Source organism: Pipistrellus kuhlii, unplaced genomic scaffold (assembly GCF_014108245.1).
Source record: "Pipistrellus kuhlii isolate mPipKuh1 unplaced genomic scaffold, mPipKuh1.p scaffold_m20_p_1, whole genome shotgun sequence".
Taxonomy (NCBI): Eukaryota; Metazoa; Chordata; class Mammalia; order Chiroptera; family Vespertilionidae; genus Pipistrellus; species Pipistrellus kuhlii.
This window is the reverse complement of record NW_023425404.1, coordinates 154,715,918-154,733,412: the sequence shown is the minus strand read 5'-3', so window position 1 is coordinate 154,733,412 and position 17,495 is coordinate 154,715,918. Positions and strand designations below refer to the sequence as shown.

The 17,495-nt window shown below is 47.3% G+C and overlaps 1 protein-coding gene across 2 annotated transcripts in view; it reads right to left on the bottom strand.

Annotated features, from left to right (window-relative positions):
• Positions 1-15,668, bottom strand: part of SCARB2 (scavenger receptor class B member 2) — an 84,731-nt gene extending 69,063 nt beyond the window's left edge. For both annotated transcript variants that reach the window (XR_006739740.1, XM_036413139.2), the window contains exon 1: positions 15,263-15,668. Coding sequence is in view for 1 of the 2 variants with exons in the window: in XM_036413139.2 (XP_036269032.1) it covers positions 15,263-15,379 (117 nt within the window). In the remaining variant the exon portion in view is untranslated. The remainder of the gene's footprint in view (positions 1-15,262) is intronic.
• Positions 15,669-17,495: the final 1,827 nt, after the last annotated feature.

Below are 17,495 nucleotides of genomic sequence, written 5' to 3'. Positions count from 1 at the left end.
CCTGGCACAGGTGAGTGTCATCGAGCCACTTGCTCCAGGAGAAGAGCAGTGGCTCAGAAGGCCCTCCCCATAGCCTTAGATAAGATTCACAGATGTCCCCTTATTTTTTATCTAAGACAAGGACAGACAACTCCAGACTACTATTCTTTAAAAAAAAAAAAAAAAAAAAAAAAAAAATATATATATATATATATATATATATATATATATATATATACACACACACACACACACACACACACACACACACACACATATATTTATTGATTTCAGAGAGAGGAAGAGGGAGAGAGAGATAGAAACATCAATGATGAGACAGAATCATTGACTGGCTGCCTCTTGCACATGCCCCCCCCCGGGGACCAAGCCCACAACCCGGGCATGTACCCTGACTAGAAATGGAACCATGACCTCCTGGTTCATAGGTTGATGCTCAACCACTGAGCCACGCTGGCCGGGCCAGACTCCCATTCTTTGCTTCAGAATTCATCAGCTGAACCGCTTGTTCCCACCAATCAATGAGAACAAAATATTTGTCAACGTACAGCATGTATACAGTTAACACTAATGTACTGTATACGTGAAAGTTGCTCAGAGAATGTCACAACACCACACTCACATGCTCTGAGGTGATGGAGGTGGTAACTCGCTTGACTGTGATCATCATTTCACAATGCACATGCATATCAAACTTCACGGCGTACATCTTAAACATACACAATTTTTATTTGTCAACCATACTTCAATAAAGCTGGAGGGGAGAAGGGTGGGAAATGCTAGTTAGCCAAACGTTGGTTCAGTTTCTCTCCTTCCCACACCTGCTTACTCCTCCGTATAAAAGAGAAGCCCTGGAGGCTCCCGCAGATCGCACAGCCCGAGGATCTCCCTGTTGTAATCTCCCCTTCCTGTTGCCATGTCTTTTCTCCTCTGCAGTAATCCTGTCCCACGGTCTCTCCTTGCCCAAGTCAGGTTTGTTTTTATTGGACACCCCTGTCGACTGTGCAACTTGAACTGACACAGCAGGAGGTGATCTGGAAGGTTACTCCGGCACAGAGGACCAGAGGCTTGACTAGGATCATTGTCCAGACAGACAGAGGTCTCGGGTGCTTATCCCTGGCCACTGGCAAAGACTCCGTAAACAGGGACTGTGATTTCGACGACTGCCGTCTTCACGTTGGGGGTGACGGGAGTCTAGGGCTTGGTTTGAACTAAAAAAGGAATCTTGTCACTCTCATGAGTTTGCTCAAATGGAGGTAACCCAGCAAATGCTAAACAATAAAAGAGAAAAACAAACAGAGAGTCTTAGTCATGATCCTCTCTTCCAGCCCTATATATAATATAATTCAGGAAACAACAGGATTTATAGCATTAAGTTAGAAATCACCAAAATGTAGAATAGGAAAAGAATGATTTAGCAAATCATGGTAATTCACAGGTTGGAGTAGAAAGCAACCATTAAAATTATAAATGCTACAAAGAAACAAGAAACATGCTTATGATCTATGTTAAATGGGAAAAGCAGACAATGTAAAGTATGTGTATGTGTGGACCAGATTGGCAGATAAAATCCAAATATGAGCCTGGGCAGCACGGCTGGGTTGAGCAGTTGACCTATGAACCAGGAGGTCACAGCTGGATTCCAGGTTAGGGTACGGGCTGGAGTTGTGGGCTGGATCCCCAGTAGGGGGTATGCAGGAGGTAGCCAATCAATGATTCTCTCTCATCACCGATGCTTTATCTCTCTCTCCTTTCCTCTCTGAAATCAACTATAGTTATATATATTTTATATTTATTTATTTATTTATTTATTTATTTATTTATTTATTTATTTTTTAACTGTGAAAGAAAAGAGCCACATGCTAACCTGACAAGCTCAGGGAAGGCCTGCATGGCAGTTTTGCAAACCCCAGAGACCTAAGATAACCACAAAAGATGGTTTGAAAATTAAATACCTAATAGGTTATAGTAGGTAGTCATGTCCCAGATATTTTCCCAGACAAAGATCAACTTTGATCTTTTTACTGAGCCCATATGCCTTTTTGCCTCTAAGATAACACATCTGTGAGATGTCTGGGTAACTTGTAACTTCCCTTTTTCTGGAGCCCCTGGGGCACAACCAAATGTGGTGATAGGATAGATGCCTCAAATTCCTTATCATGTTAATTGTTCCTGCACTCACCTGAGTACACGTGATCATTTTACTTTTTATCCAATCCCAGGAGTTTCCCACCACTTTGCTTTCTCCCGCCTCCTTACTCCATCACCAATGAATTTCATGTAACACACCTATGTCCCTCCTTTGATTTCAGTGTATAAATAGAGAAATGTAACCCGCCATTCTTCGGAACATTATCTCAATCCGTTCTGCTTCCGGGCATATGTCGACAGTAAGGCTCAAATAAACTCTAAAAAATTCTTTACAGGTTTCAATGTTTTTGTTTTTGTTTTTTCATTAACAAAACACAGCCATGAAAACAGGGGGGTAAAATATAGATAATTTAAGAATTTCAGTCTTTCAGTTACCCTTAAATCTCGAAGCTTCCATACTAACTCTAATAGCACTTAGCTCCATGGAATAGGATTATGAGAAGTCTTTCATTATGTCTGTTAAGTTTCTTCCAATTGTTTGAATTTTTTATGACAGAAATAAATAACTTCTATACGCAGAAAAAAATAATTGTTCCATTATGACTTTTTTTTTTTCTTTAAAAGGGAAAATCTAGGACAGAAACTCAGATTCTAGAAACCGTTATTCATAGCCCCTAAGGGAAAGGAGTGGATACAAAGAGAACCAACTTCTAGGCTTTCCCTCTGTTCTTGCAAAACAAAGGCGAGGCTCAGGCCTCTGCAGCTGTGGCCAGCTCTCCCACAAAAGCCGCAAGAGCCCCACCCCCCGCAGAGCGCCTCACACTATTTCTTTTCTCATTATTGTCAGGAGGATGGATTTTGCATTCTGGATTCCTCGCTAGCTTTTCCTGACAAACATCGCAATGTGTGGAGAGCTCTAGAGTGAGAAAGGATTGGCCATCTCATTTATTAGTGCAATAAAATCACCTCCGAATTATAAACCCTGGGAGAGCCAGGAAGGGAATGAACGGACAGTTAAAGGCCCGAGTTCACCTTGCCTGGTTTGTCTCCAGCTCTTAGGCAACCAGAAGTCCAAAGACAAAGAGGAGAGTTTCCAGGAAGAAGGAGGGCAAAATCCTTCCCAGCAGGGAGGGTAAAACTGGCTGGGCTTTTTGTGTTTGTCTTTTGTTTTCCATTGATTTCCAGGGAGAGTGGAAGGGAGGGCAAGTAGGAAGGGGGGAGGGGGGAGAGGGAAAAGAGAGGATGAGAGAAACATCAATGTGAAAAAGGCATATCGATTGGTGGCAGGAGATTGAACCTGCAACCCAGGTACCTGCCCTTGACCTGAATCAAACTCAACTTTTCAGTGTGCAGGCCAACCTCTAACCACTGAGCCAGGCTGGCCAGGGCGAAACTGCCCTTTGTTCTAACCGTCTGACTTGGATTTCTCCAAGTTGACTCAGGAAGTTTTGGGATAGAAACAAACCTTAAGTAGACTTGAGTCCTTCACTTAAAAAAAACAAAACAAAACAAAAAAACAATTGAAAAGGAATGAAAATGGAGCCTTGGCAGTTTGCCAGAGTCACACTGATAGCAGATGTCCTTCTGACCCAGGCGTGCCCTCGCTGTCTGTCTCCACACCCATCCCAGTCCTTTCCCAGCCGCTCTACATGAGTCAATGCCCACACACGTCTCACACCACCTTCCAGACATTAGTCAAGGAACCCTCTGTAAATCTTACAGATCATGGTGTGTGTGTGTGTGTGTGTGTGTGTGTGTGTGTGTGTAGGAAATGTGTGTGTAGGAGAACAGAGGGAAGCTCATACGTAAATACAGCTGCCAACATTTCTAAGACGGTTGCTTCTTTATTTTTCTCTTCCACCTGCGGTCTAGCTCAGAGCAGGACAAGTGTCATTCCTACTGTGGCCACCCACTGCTTACTGGGAGTCTCCAGGAGTCAGGTGCTGGCTAGAGCGTCATAAAGCCCCAAGCTCAGAGCCTGCGTGGTCCCATTTTGCAGACAAGGAAACAGTAGCACTGGTTCCCAAGCTCACAGAGCCAGTAAGGCATGCCGAGTCTGACCCGGTCCAGGTCTGTGGGTTTGCAAAGCTCATGCTCGGCTTCTCCAGCAGCTGCGAGCCCACCACACCCACAGAGTAGAGCTGCCAGACGTTGCTAATAAAAATACGGGATGCCCAAGTTTCCCCCAAACACCGCGTTGGCTATGTCAAACGTGCTTCCACGCTTAGGAGATGCGTGCTGAAGGGTTTGGGGGCAGAGTGTCATAATGTCTGCATTTGCCTTCAAATCATTCAAAGGAAAAGTCTACATCAGAGAGAGAAATGAAGTAAACATGGTGGATGTTAACAACTGATAAATCGAAGTGAATCAAAACATGGCGTGAGACGGAGTCACTACAATAGCATTCAGTGTTTATCTGAAATTCAAATGTAACTGGGCATCGTGTATTTTACCTGGCAGCCCTACCCCAGAGAGAGGTGAGGGGGTGTCGGCCCTTCCACCCAGAGGAAAAGAAACCAGGGCAGCTGTGAGGCCATGGTGAGCTCCCTGCTGGAACTCACACGAGGAGGTGACAAAGGAAGACTGAGCTCTGGAGTTACCAGGTGGCTGCTCTGCCCAGACAGCACCCCAGAATCCTGCCACGAGATGGACCAGAAAAGGGCTGCATTTGGACCCTGAACGTCTCGTTACTGCCCCCAGATCCTGAAGGCTTTCAATTGTATACTCCCAGGGGCTGGCTCTGCAAAGGAAGGATTCAGAAACCTAACCCCCAGCCCGGGAATGACAGAAGTCATTCATTCGTCAGGATACAAGGAGCCAGTTCCCCTGGTCCACAGGAGCCCTCTGCTCAGGCAGAACATAAAGCCAGGGCTTGAAAACAGCGGATCCTCCTCACCGAGGATTCGGCTGCAGTGGGACAGCCACCAGACAAAGCCTGGCATCGGCTGAGTTTCGAGTTGTGCTAAATTCAAAATCAACGTAAGGTCCTAAATCAGGTTTACGACGTGATTTTAGATATTGCTTATTAATATGAGCCAAGCAGAACAAGATGGATTTCTCCAGGCATAATACTGTGGGCACAACCACCAAAAGACATACTGAAAAGGTCAGTTATGTGGTGAACCTTCAGTGTCAATAGCCAAAACAATTTTTTGGACTGAAAAGCTTCCTTTTCAGTGAATTAGCCAATACGTATATATTTCTATATGCCCAACAGGCATAGGCCGTGTTCTCAAGAGGAAATTTAGCTAAGGACACAAAACGGACATGCGTGTTACATGTCCAGCCGTGTGCCAGGCCCAGTAATTCAGCCCAAAGGCTTATACCTGAAGTTATTCAGATCATTTCAATTGTGTGGATTCACTATAACAGTGGTCAGCAAACTCATTAGTCAACAGAGCCAAATATCAACAGTACAACGACTGAGATTTCTTTGGAGAGCCAAATTTTTAAACTTAAACTTCTTCTAATGCCACTTCTTCAAAATATTGACTGGCCCAGGCCGTGGTATTTTGTGGAAGAGCCACACTCAAGGGGCCAAAGAGCTGCATGTGGCTCGCGAGCCACAGTTTGCCGACCATGGCATTATAAGATCCCCATCTCACAGGCTTTCCAAAGTCAATGGGATAAAAATGGACTCATGATTTTCTCCCCTAATCAATACTGATTTTACCTCCTTCTCTTCTCCATTCTCTTCCTGTGCCCCCTGCATATCAGCTTGTCCTGTGGCAACACAAGTGGGTAATCTCCTAACAGGTCTCCTCCTCTCCAGGCTTGTTTCTTTCAAATCCATTATCTACCTCAGCCTCTAGAGTAGGGGTGTCGAACTCAATCAGAGAAGGGGCCAAAATCTAAAATCCAGCCTAAATCGCGGGCCGAATGGTTTACTGAACAGTCATAAACTGTCATTGTGATGGAAACGCAGCCGAGTGCAGTGATGACAGCGCGGTGCGGGCCACATTGCAAGGCCTGGCAGGACGGATTTGGCCCGCAGGCCTTGTGTTTGACACATGTGCTCTAGAGAGTTCTACCAAAAGTGCCTATCTGGCTGGGCCAGGGGGCTCAGCGGTTGAGCTTGACCCAGGAACCAAGAGGTCACTGGATCAATTCCCAGTCAGAGCCGGTGCCTGGATCGCAGTCTCCATCCCCAGTGGAGGGGGCATGCAGGAGGCAGCCAATCAGTGATGTTTCTCTCTTATCAATGTTTCTATCTCTCTGTCTCCCTCCCTTCCTCTCTCTCTGTCAAATAAAAAAAGTGCCGATCTGAGCAGACACTCCCCAGTGCTCACAGGATAAAGTCCGAGGGCCCTGACCTGCCAGACTGAGCCTGGCCATGACGGGAGGCAGCCTGTCCCCTGCCATCCTCTGTCATTTCCTAATGGCACTTTATGCACTAGCAACAGCCGACCGACCACGGTTCCCTGATCAGCTGCTCTGCCAAGAGCTGGCATGGTGTGAGTCACAAGACACACTTCATCCGCGTTAACCTGGTAGAGCTCGTTGGGGAAGGCAATGCCAGGAGGGCTGCTGAACCAGCTGTCCTGGCAGATGAGAAAAATAAGCTCTCGGGGACCTGCATTCGGCTTTGATGGGAATAAGCCAACACTTTTAAGGAAACGTTCAGGACTTGAGAGAGTGCTGCTGATTGTTCTTTCAGCTCAATGGAGTGCTACTTAATAATTAAACACAACTTCAGTTTCCATGTTGCCCTCCACAGGGTCTAAATTCACCCAGAAGAGAATGCAACTTCGAGAACCTGGCCTCACCGCGGGCGGATGATTCTCACTGGACTCCAGGTTAACAGCACTCCCCCAATATCAAAACGCCGGTTGGTGTGCTTTGTCTTCTTAAAATTTTCTTCCCGAAATTAAGCAAACCCAATCTAGACTCTCGTAGTGACATATTTGCACTACTTACCTTTTTAAATTCTCTGTTGAAATAAAACAAATAAATGGCCATTAATGTTTTACCCTTGTTCTCTGACCTTATTTTAACTCAGGAACAAAGGCATTGGCATTTTATTTTGTATGTCACTGCTGTGGAGCTCATTTTGCTTTCATTGGAACTGTAATAGTTTCAGCTAATGTGACCTGACAGTTGAGGCTCAAATGTCAGCTCCTATGTAAGCTGCTACTCTGTCTGTAAATTCCACACAGGACAATAGGATGAAGCAGCTATCTCAAAAAAAACTCCTGCTATGAAACACCTACTTGGATACTTTTATTTTATTTTTTTTTATTTTTATTTTTGTTGTTGATTTTTTACAGAGAGGAAGATAGAGGGATAGGGAGTTAGAAACATCGATGAGAGAGAATCATCGATCAGCTGCCTCTTGCACATCCCCTACTGGGGATGTGCCCGCAACCAAGGTACATGTCCTTGACCAGAATTGAACCTGGGACCTTTCAGTCCACAGGCCGATGCTCTATCCACTGAGCCAAACCAGTTTTGGCTACTTGGATACTTTTAAAAAGCTGAAACCAAGGTTGAGAATCACTGGCCCAAAGGGAGACAAAGCAGCCACCAGATGGACCCTTACTCATAAGGATCAGGTGAAAAATGGGCAAGTCTCTGTGTGTGTGTGTGTGTGTGTGTGTGGAGTGGCTGAAGGAGTGGAAGAGAAAGAGATTTTAATATGTGAATAAATAAGAGGCACGGCCATGAAAACAATGCGCAACTCGTGGAGCCAGTCTGATTCTACAACCTGTTTGGCTGTGATTGTATCTCTCAAAGATGAATAAGTGATGTTTTCATTGCTTCTTTATCTGTGTCTCCTCTTTCTCCCATGGCTCTGCTTTAAAAATATTTTTATTCATTTCAGAGAGGAAGGGAGAGGGAGAGAGAGAGATAGAAACATCAATGATAAGAATCATTGATTGGCTGCCTCCTTGAAATCGAGCCCACAACCTGAGCATGTGCCCTTGACCAGGATTGAACCTGGGACCCTTCAGTCCCCAGGCCGATACTCTATCCACTGAGCCAAACCAAGTGGGTTTCCATTACTCTTGATTATTAGAAGTAAATGTTTAAAGCAAATATCCTTAAAATGGGACTTGCCAAAATGAGTATATTACTCTCACAATGGCATTCTGCCTCTCTCTCTCTCTCTCTCTCTCTCTCTTTCTCAAAGCTCAGATGCTGGAGGGACCAGGTGGGCAAGGTAAATGAGTGAAGTGGGCATAGCTTGTACATTTGTTGCATGTGAAATCATAGCAATAATATTCATTTCTACATAGAAATATTCCCTTGCTCATTTTTGTCAAACACCAGACCCTCTCAGGTTATCTTTCGTTTTCCTTCTTTTGGTAAAGAGGCTGAGACACAAGCTAATGTCTCTGCTACTAGCTTTGATTAAAGGGGTCCCTTTATTAGTATATCATGTATATACATAGCTTTATGATATAGGCCGTAAATGACTAGTCACTTAGCCATCATCCTGTGTTTCCATTAATGATCATCCCACCTGCTGATTCCTCCCTGGGAAAAAGTGAACGTCTGGCGGAACAGATGGCCTTGATGCCGGGCCTGACAGAATGAAGTCTTGCACTTTATTAAACAAGAAAGCTAAAACGGTTTCCACAGGCAAGACCGCCTTCCCCAATCTTCCCTTTTAATGTAAATTTGCAGAATAATAATAACTAATAGTAATATACTCAATTAGAATTGCTAACTCTCTTATATGTCAATCATAACTCAGCAAAACTAAAATTATAATGAAGAGTGGGAATAGAAGCACCCCATTTTTGTAATGTGTTACTATACCATTATACGTGCATAAATAAAAAGATGGAATGCCAATAACATGTTAACAGTAGTTATCTCTGCTTTATTAATTTTTGCTGTATCTGACTTTTTATAATGACATGCCTTTCTTTTCTTATCAGCAAAATGAACAAAAATAAAGAATAAAATACAAAGGTGCGAAAAAGGAATTGCCACCTTAAGGATTGAAGACACAGGCTAACCAGTCACCAACCAAACCATTCCCGGGCTTGTGCTTAGCTCTGTATCCTGGGGGGTGGTCCTAAGGAGGCTGATTCAGCAGGGCTGGAGCAGTCTGTATTTTTCAAATTTCCGTAAGTGATTTGGATGCAGTTCTTAGAGTCTAGGAATCACACGGAGAAGTACTGGCTTACTTCCCTATCTTAATCATTAATAATGAATGCACTCATGGTCTCCATAAATTAGTAAGATGTTGAAAGAACCCTACTATGATTTTTGATATCACAAGGTCACATTTCTATAATGGCAGGAAGGAGTTGCATACTTTTGCTTTGAAGTTAAAGAATCTTGCAAGGATATTGCCTCTGTTTATACATCTATGATTTCTACTTATACTGAGCCAATCATACTGCTCTGTGATACACTGGGAAAGAGCCAGGCCAATGTTGCTCAGTGTTGAGCATCGACCCAGGAACCGAGAAGTAAGATCGATTCCCAGTCAAGGCACCTGCCCGGGTTGCAGGCTCGATCCCCAGTAGGAGGCAGGCAGGAGGTAGCTGATCAATGATGTTTCTCTCTCATCGATGTTTCTATCTTTCCATCCCCCTCTCTCTAAAAATCAATAAACATTGAGGAAAGAGAAACTAAGAAATGAAGCATGTCATGTGGGCTTAGCAGCTGGAAGGCCACAAGGGCTGAGGCTGAGGAAGCCCCAGATGGGCAAACAGCCTGGGCCCAACAAGTACACAGAGGAAGCGGGCTGGTGGGAAGTGGTGGCAGGAGAGGGACCGTGTGCTGGGGCTGCTGGCTTTCCAGTTTCTACTGTATCCCGGGCCTCACTGTGCTGTGGCTCTCACACTGAGATGCCTAAGAGCTTCCTCTCGCAGCTTTAGAAGGAGAAGAAATCCTGTCTATCCAGAGCTAGCCTGAGTGGGCCTCAGCTCCTTAGGGACCACACTCCTCTTTAAGCCAAGAAGTGCAGGACAGGGTGGTGTGTGAGGCTTTATTGTCCAAACCAGGAATCTGTTTAAAAATATATTCTTTATTGATTTCAGAGAGAAAGGGAGAGGGAGAAAGAGAGATAGAAACATCAATGATCGGCTACCTCCCATAGCCCCCCTAACCCCAATTGGGGATCAAGCCCCTGTGACCAGGGCATGTTCCCTGACTGGGAATCAAACCCTGACCTCCTGGTTCATAGGAAAACACTCTACCTCTGAGCCATGCTAGATGTTATCAATTGCATGGTAGATGCAAATGGCAGATGTTGGTCTACCATGGTCTCAGGGGGCCAAAGCAGGAATCTTTCATAAGGAAAGAGGTGCTAGTAACCATGCCAGGACCACAGGTATAAATAAACCAGGACTGTTACAGGCCATGAGGATGGTCATCCTGGGGAAAGGGGATGTGAATTAGGAGACCCAGTCTGCACCCCTAACCCTACCCCTTCCTTTTCATGTGGTCTTCCATGAGTCACTTGTCTATGTTTCTAGCTCATATAAATGTAAAGGCAACTGGATGCTTACCATCATCCATTTAAAAATGAACACCGTTTCTTTGACTATAACGTAACAGATTACGTGGTATCTAAAGTGTTTTTCTTATTCTAAGATTCCAAGTCTGCGTGACCCTGTAAAAAGGCCACTTGGGTGATGAAGTAGTTATGCCAGAGCCCTTTAGGATTATATTTAGATGACCGTCTTTACATAAACAACAAGGAAGCTATTTTACTAATTTGACTTCAAAAAAAGAAGACCTGTACCTATTCACCAAAATCGATGCTATTTGGTTAAATCACCAGCAGAAGCTCCACAGTTGCTATGGTTCCCAAGAGGCCAGCTGTGACTCACTTGCCCAGAGCCTCAGGTTCTGGCAAAGGGGAAGGGCCTTTCTCCTGCTCGTCTTATGCCTGAGACCTAACGCTGTCCTCCTTCTTCGGCCTGTAGGAAGCAAATGGGAAGCGAAAGGTGAACCGTCTCTTTCCCTCTCATTGGTTCCATCGCCAGCCCACCTCCTATTGGCCAGCCCTGACTTTGGCCGGCTCTGCACCCTCATTTCTGGGAGACGTCCAAATGGTTAGCTAGTCAAAGGCCAAATTTAATATTCCGAGCTTCACTCAAGCAAAGGTCACATGCCCATCTCCTAGAATCTCAGAATTTTGGAGCAAGGAGAAACCTTATCTACCATATAAGCTTTAATTTCTAGATGAGGAAAAAAACAACGACAAACCAGAAACAATAACACTTGTTAGTATTCAGGCTTTGTGGAAGGGACTGTGCTAGATGCTTTCTATCAATTACTTTATTTCCTTCTTACCACAACTCTAAGGGAGCGATTCTCATTACCCCCCAATGTTCAAAATGAGGAAACTGAGGTTGTCAGGGGCTTGATAATTGCTACTTGGCTTGTTCAATTTAATCCAAGTATTTGTTAGTGACAGAAAAAGGAATGTTTGGAGGAGAGCAATGGAGGGGGAAAAATGAGGAACATTTGTAATGATATGAACAATAAAGATTATAAATAAATTTTTTTAAAAAAGGAATGTGAACCACGTTCTGCTGATTCTCAGGACACTGTTCTTTCAACTAAAACAATCAACAGGGAGGCAACAGGCATTCATTATGCGCCTACCATGGGCCAGGCGCTGTGCTGGGTGCCAGGACCGTCAGGAGGGTTGGCAAATGAAATGAATTGTAACATCAAATCCTGCCCTTCTAGGCTCTCCAGAGGAAAAGAGATTGCTGGGTGTGTACAAAACTCTGTCTCCAGGGGGGTTATAAATGCTTGCTAGAGGCCTGCTTAATGCTCAGAATATCCCCCAGGAAGTGAGAGTGGGCAGACAAGGAGGAAAGCCTCACTCTGCCTCTTGTGCAATTGAGAGAAGTGAAGCAGAAACAATGAGAGGGTTTGCCCAATACAAGCCAATGAGGTCAACTAGTTTTGGTTCCTTCCCTCCTATGCACCTGCCAAAATGAAAATCTCCACTCAGGAGTCTCTGATCACTGCAGGGCTGAAGGAAAATGATCACTGAAGGCAAATCCTTCTGATGGGAATTATGTTACTAAGCTTCTCGCAAGTAGCCAAACCTACTCATTAGAACTTCATTCCTTCCCTCTCTTCTCTTTTGATGTGGACAAGCCAGGGCATGGGCAGTCTTCGAATGACACCACTAAGAGCTGGGACTGTCAGGGTGGATTATATTACAGCTACATTAAAGCCAAGTTATGAATGAACTGTTCCATAATAGTATTGGAAATAATGATGCGGCCGTAACGGATCACCTGTGCTGTGCCAGACACTCTGCCGAGTGAGTGCTCTGCACAGATGGCCTCACTGAGCCTCACAGCAAACACAGGGGCCAGTCCAAGGTCTGTGTGTAGCTTATCAATGCGAGGAGGCCCCTCCTAAGGAAAGGCTAACATTGTAGAGGGCCCCCTGGGAAGGCACATGGGCATTTCTTTAATTACTGTCAGCTGAACTCAGGGCACTAGGCAGAGCCACACCTGGAAACATGCTTTCCCCCAAAAGGCGGACATGTTATCAGTACTGACTTTTTACCTTTGTCCAGGTGTCAGGGAGAGGGCTTTGATATATAAATCCAGTCAAGCACCAGGAATGCTAGGGCCTATTCAAGAATGCAAATAAGCTCCTTTGGGTTTTGGTGATACTTCCTGGTATTTTGGGATATATAAATAAATGTGCTGAGTGGACTCCGGTCTCTGTCCCTGCATCGAAGAGGATGGTGTCCCACCTGGCTCCCAGCTTTGCTTCTATCTTTCTATCTGGTCTCCTTCTTTCTTTTATTTCTTAATCCCCAGCTCCTCCACTAAGGAACCAGACCGTTCATTTTCCGTGCTGGATGCAGAAAAGAGAGAAACACCACAAATAACATCTTTCCTTTTCAAAGTAATGACACTGAAGCTCAGGCAAGTTAAGTAACTTGCCCAAAGACAAAAAAATACTTGTAAGTGGCAAGGCTAGGATTTGAACTCAGGTATTTTTTCTTGAAATCTCAGATATTTTTTCTTTGCATTATGTGGTTGCTAATAAAAATAAATAAATAAAGCTGTTATCATTTACAAAGCACTAACTATATAGCCCATGAAAATTATACTAATGTTCCTTAAGAATTATTATAACCTTTCTATTTATGTGAATCATTACTATCTCCATGTATAGATGGTAAAATCATCAAGAATTAAGAAAGATTAAGCACATATCTAGCAGAAGATCACCAGCTAGAACACCTGTTCGTGCGCAGGAAGCTGACCTGCAGACTCCTTACTCTTTCCCACTATCCCATGCTACCACCCTACAGGTGATCCAGGAGAGCACAATGGTGTTAATGGGAGCAGGAAACCTCTGGTTGACATAGAATATTTCCATTATCTGACCACAGAAGCAGCCCTGTCATTCGGTTTCACACACCACAGTGTTCCTTCATGGCGTTGGGCAATCCCACTTACCCTGTGCTATAATCTATTCGTTGGATCAGAGCCCAATCCCCATGGAGAAAACCACGCAAAAAGCCAACCACCAAATATCAATGCAAACTCAAGCCCTAGCCAAGACGTCTTACGGCGACTCCTGGCCCCATAAAGTATAGACCCACAGAGCGCCTGAGGGTGGCGAAAGCTGAGGCCCTGGGGCGGTCACTGGCCTCACAGGGTCTCCAGAAACAGCCACATTAAGAAAATTCACATATTGACTCTAATTGGGTTGCTTAACTCTAGTCACCCACGCAAGAGCGCGCATCCTTAAACCGCCTTGCCACGGGTGTTCAGGTGGACAGGAGTGAGGAACATTCCGTGCAGATCTCCCCTGGAACTTGGGTGCTCAGGGAGAGCAGTGATCTCTAAGCTCAGACAATGGGTTTCACCTCCCCTTGGCAATGCGAACCTAGAGAAAATGAAATTGTGCTCTCCTTTGGTGTTTTCTTTTGTCCAAGTTGTCTTTAATTGCTGGATTTTAATTAATGGATGGCTCTTGGAATCCTTCTATTAAAGGATTTGCCACCTGGAATGAGACAACTTGACCAACAGGGAGTAAGTGCAGGGATCAAACTGGACGAGGCCTGGCATGTTTATCCAGCCAGCAGCAAGTGCCAACCAGCGGGGGAATTAGGCACACAGTGATGGGTGCTGACAAGAAAAGCCACTCCTTGGAGGGTGGGGATAAAAGGGAGAGATCAACCAAAGGACTTGTGTGCACACATATGAGCCTAACCAGTGGTCAAGGACAATAGGGGGGTGGGCATGAGTAGGGAAGGGTGGGGGATTGGAATGGGGGATTGAGGACAAATAAATATGTGATACCTTAATCAATAAAGAAAAAAAAATTTTTAAAGGCCATTCCAGTGATTTATTTTTTTTTTAGGAAAAAGTGATCACAGTAACTCTCTCTTGTTCCTCTTTCCACATAGACCGGTGGATGTGGGTGGGAGGGCAGAGAAAATGACCACCGGTGAGGTCAAATGTTGAAGTCTCCGGGAATGGCTCTCTGTCCAGCCCACACATCTAGGGGAAGAGACAGATTCAGGTTCTTTGAAGAATCCATAAACACACCTTTGCCTGCAGCTCACGTAGCTGTTTGAGAAGAGCATGAATCGATGATGAGACAAAGCAGCACAGGCTGTTGGTGTAAGACACCCCGCTGCTAAGCAGGCCAGGCGGTAGGCACAGACTTGGAGGGACTGAAATGTCACCCAGCCCAGAGGCCTGGCCCGGCTACCAGCTAACCTGCTCGGCCCAAGGAGGCAGGAGCACAGCAGGCTACACACCCCTTTGTCACCCCAGCCCCACACCACTTCAAAGGCCACAGCAGGCAGCCGGCAAACTTGCCTCTTTTGTGGTACCTTTCATTTAGATGTTGTTGTTTTCATTAAGTGGGAGGGAAATGAGTTTGGGCTCACCAGAGATCAGGGTGAAGGGAGGAGGGCAGGGGTAGGGGATGCAAATGATAGAATATAAGTGAGAGCTTTTTAAAAAGTCTAGATCCCCAGCCTTATTTATTGTGATAAAGGGATCAATCATTTCCATGCCTCCCCATCCTTCTTTAACCCTTACCGACCAGCCCGGAGAAGAAGACAAGAAGAAAGGAAGGCTGCACCCGGAGGGTTTGCAGAGGTGCAGGTCCTTCTCGTGCACGAGGCTCGGCAGCGGGAGGCTCGGCTGCATTGCCCCCCCTTTCGCCCCCCTTGCTCTGCACCCGGACACACGCAGCCCCGCCTCACCTTCTCGATGGCCTGGTCCACGGCCTTTTGGAAGACGCGGGCCACGAGCAGCGTGACGCTGGTCACCAGCAGGAGGAGGGACAGCGTCCCCACCGCGTAGAAGCAGCACCTGCCCATGCTGCGCGCGGCTCAGGGCCGGGCGGCCCCGCGGCGGGAGGGAGGGAGGCGGGGGGCCGGCGCCCTCGGAGATGCCCGCGGGCAGGCCGGGGCGAGAGGGCCCGCGGGGCGCCCAGCCGGCGGGCCCGGGAGGGGAACCCGCCGCTTCGGTTTCGATTTCCGTCCCTGGGCAGCCTGGGCGCCGCCGGGCGGGCGCTGCTCGGAGCCGGAGCCGGAGCCGGAGCCGGGGAGGGAGGCAGCGCAGGCCTGACGCTCGCAGCCGGCTCGCCGCGCACTCACTGGGGAGAGCGCTGCGGCGGCGGAGGCGGGAGGCGGGCGGGGCGGGGGCTGAGCCTCAGTCATGTGCCCGCCGCCGAGGCCGCGATTCGGCCCGGGCGGCCCCGGACCCCTCCAGGCCCCGCCGCGCCCCCTCCGCCCGCGGCAGGCCTCGCAGGCCTCCTCCCTGCCCTGGCTGGTCTGGCTCAGTGGATAGAGCGTGGGCCTGGTTGGGTCAGTGGATAGAGCGCGGGCCTGCGGACTGCAAGGTCCCAGGTGTGATTCCAGCCAAGGCCACATGCCTGGGTTGCAGGCTTGGGCCCCAGCAGGGGGCGTGCAGGAGGCAGCCAGTTCTCTCTCATCACTGATATTTCTATCTCTCCCTTCCTCTCTAAAATCGGTAAAAAAAAAAAAAATTGTATTTTTTTAAAAAGTCACCTGTCCTGAGCTAATTCACACACACACACACACACACACACACACACACACACACACACTCTGCAGATATGTGCTGCAGGCCTACCAAGCGCCAAGCACTGGGCATTCAGGATGGATACAACCTGTGCTAGACGAGCTGACAGGTTAGCGGGGTCGCTGTTACAGCAACTGTGTCTCCGTGCTTTTACAGGTGCGTGCTGAGATCTGTGCAACAAGCACGTTCTGTCCCGGGACCTGGGACCCCACAGTTGAGCTGGGTTTGGGGGGATGTGTAAGGGTTTGTCACCTGAGGGGTGTGTGCAAGGGAAGGAAGAGGCATTCCAATGAGAAGAAGTGTGCTAAGAAAAAGGTGGGGGTGAGAGAGCAAGATTGCAGGAGGAAAGAGGACGTCCTTTGGATGACAGGCTCGGGCGCAGCCGGTGAAGTGGGAGGTGTGGAGAGGCCTCGGGGTCAGGCTTTGCAGGGCTCTTTGTGTCCCACGGGAGAGTCCGGGCTTTATCGGACTTTATCTCTCAGCCGTGGGAGTCAGCACGCAGCTCCAAGCAGGTGGCCCTGGTGTTGCCATCAGCTCTGCTCACCACTGTCTCCCGGGCACCAGGGCTAAAGCCGGCACACAGCAGGGACTCAGTGAGTATTAGTGGAAGGAATGTCAACGATAAGCCAGGCCCTGGCTAGGTACTTCCATACACCCACTTGTCTAATATCCACAGCAGCCCTGTGAACATGTGGCTCTTTGCCCCAGTCCCTCAGAAGCAGGGCCAGCCGGGAGCGCTGTGCAAGGGATTTAGGAGGGAAATGGACAGAGAGCCGGACCTGGGCTGCAGGTGTGGTCCTTGTGAAGGAGAGAGGCAAGGAGGGAAGGCTGGGTGGCAGGAAGCATCTTATATGACGTAACAACTCTAAGAGAGTTCAGCAGGGCCCTGGAGGGCCCAGGAGCCAAACTGGCCCCTCTCAGAAGCCCAGCACTTTCCAGGCATCGGCTCAATACTTAGCCGTGGGCTAGGAGCAATCCTAGGAAACTGGCCTTGTCCCTAACCGATGACTATCAGAGGACAGATCTCAGAGCTCAGCATCTGGGCAGCCATGCTCTGCGCTGGAAAATCGGAGCAGTGCATTTCCTTGGCCACCCTAGTAGTAGCATTCCCATTTCAGGCACAAGGAAACCACGGCACCACCAGATGAGTAGCAGCCTAACAAGCCCAACAAGTTGCTGGGTGGTGAATCCTGCCCGGACCAGAATGCAGTAGGTCTCGTGGCCTCTGAAACCCTCACGTCGTCTCCGCTGTGCATTGCTGCCTCCCAGCTGCCATCCAGGAGAGTCTGGGGACAGGGGCTTCAGCTGGAGGACTCGGCGAGATGCTGTGATGCATTGGAAATGGCGGCAAGTCCTCTGAGACTCCTGTGGAGAGGTGAGGCCTACTGC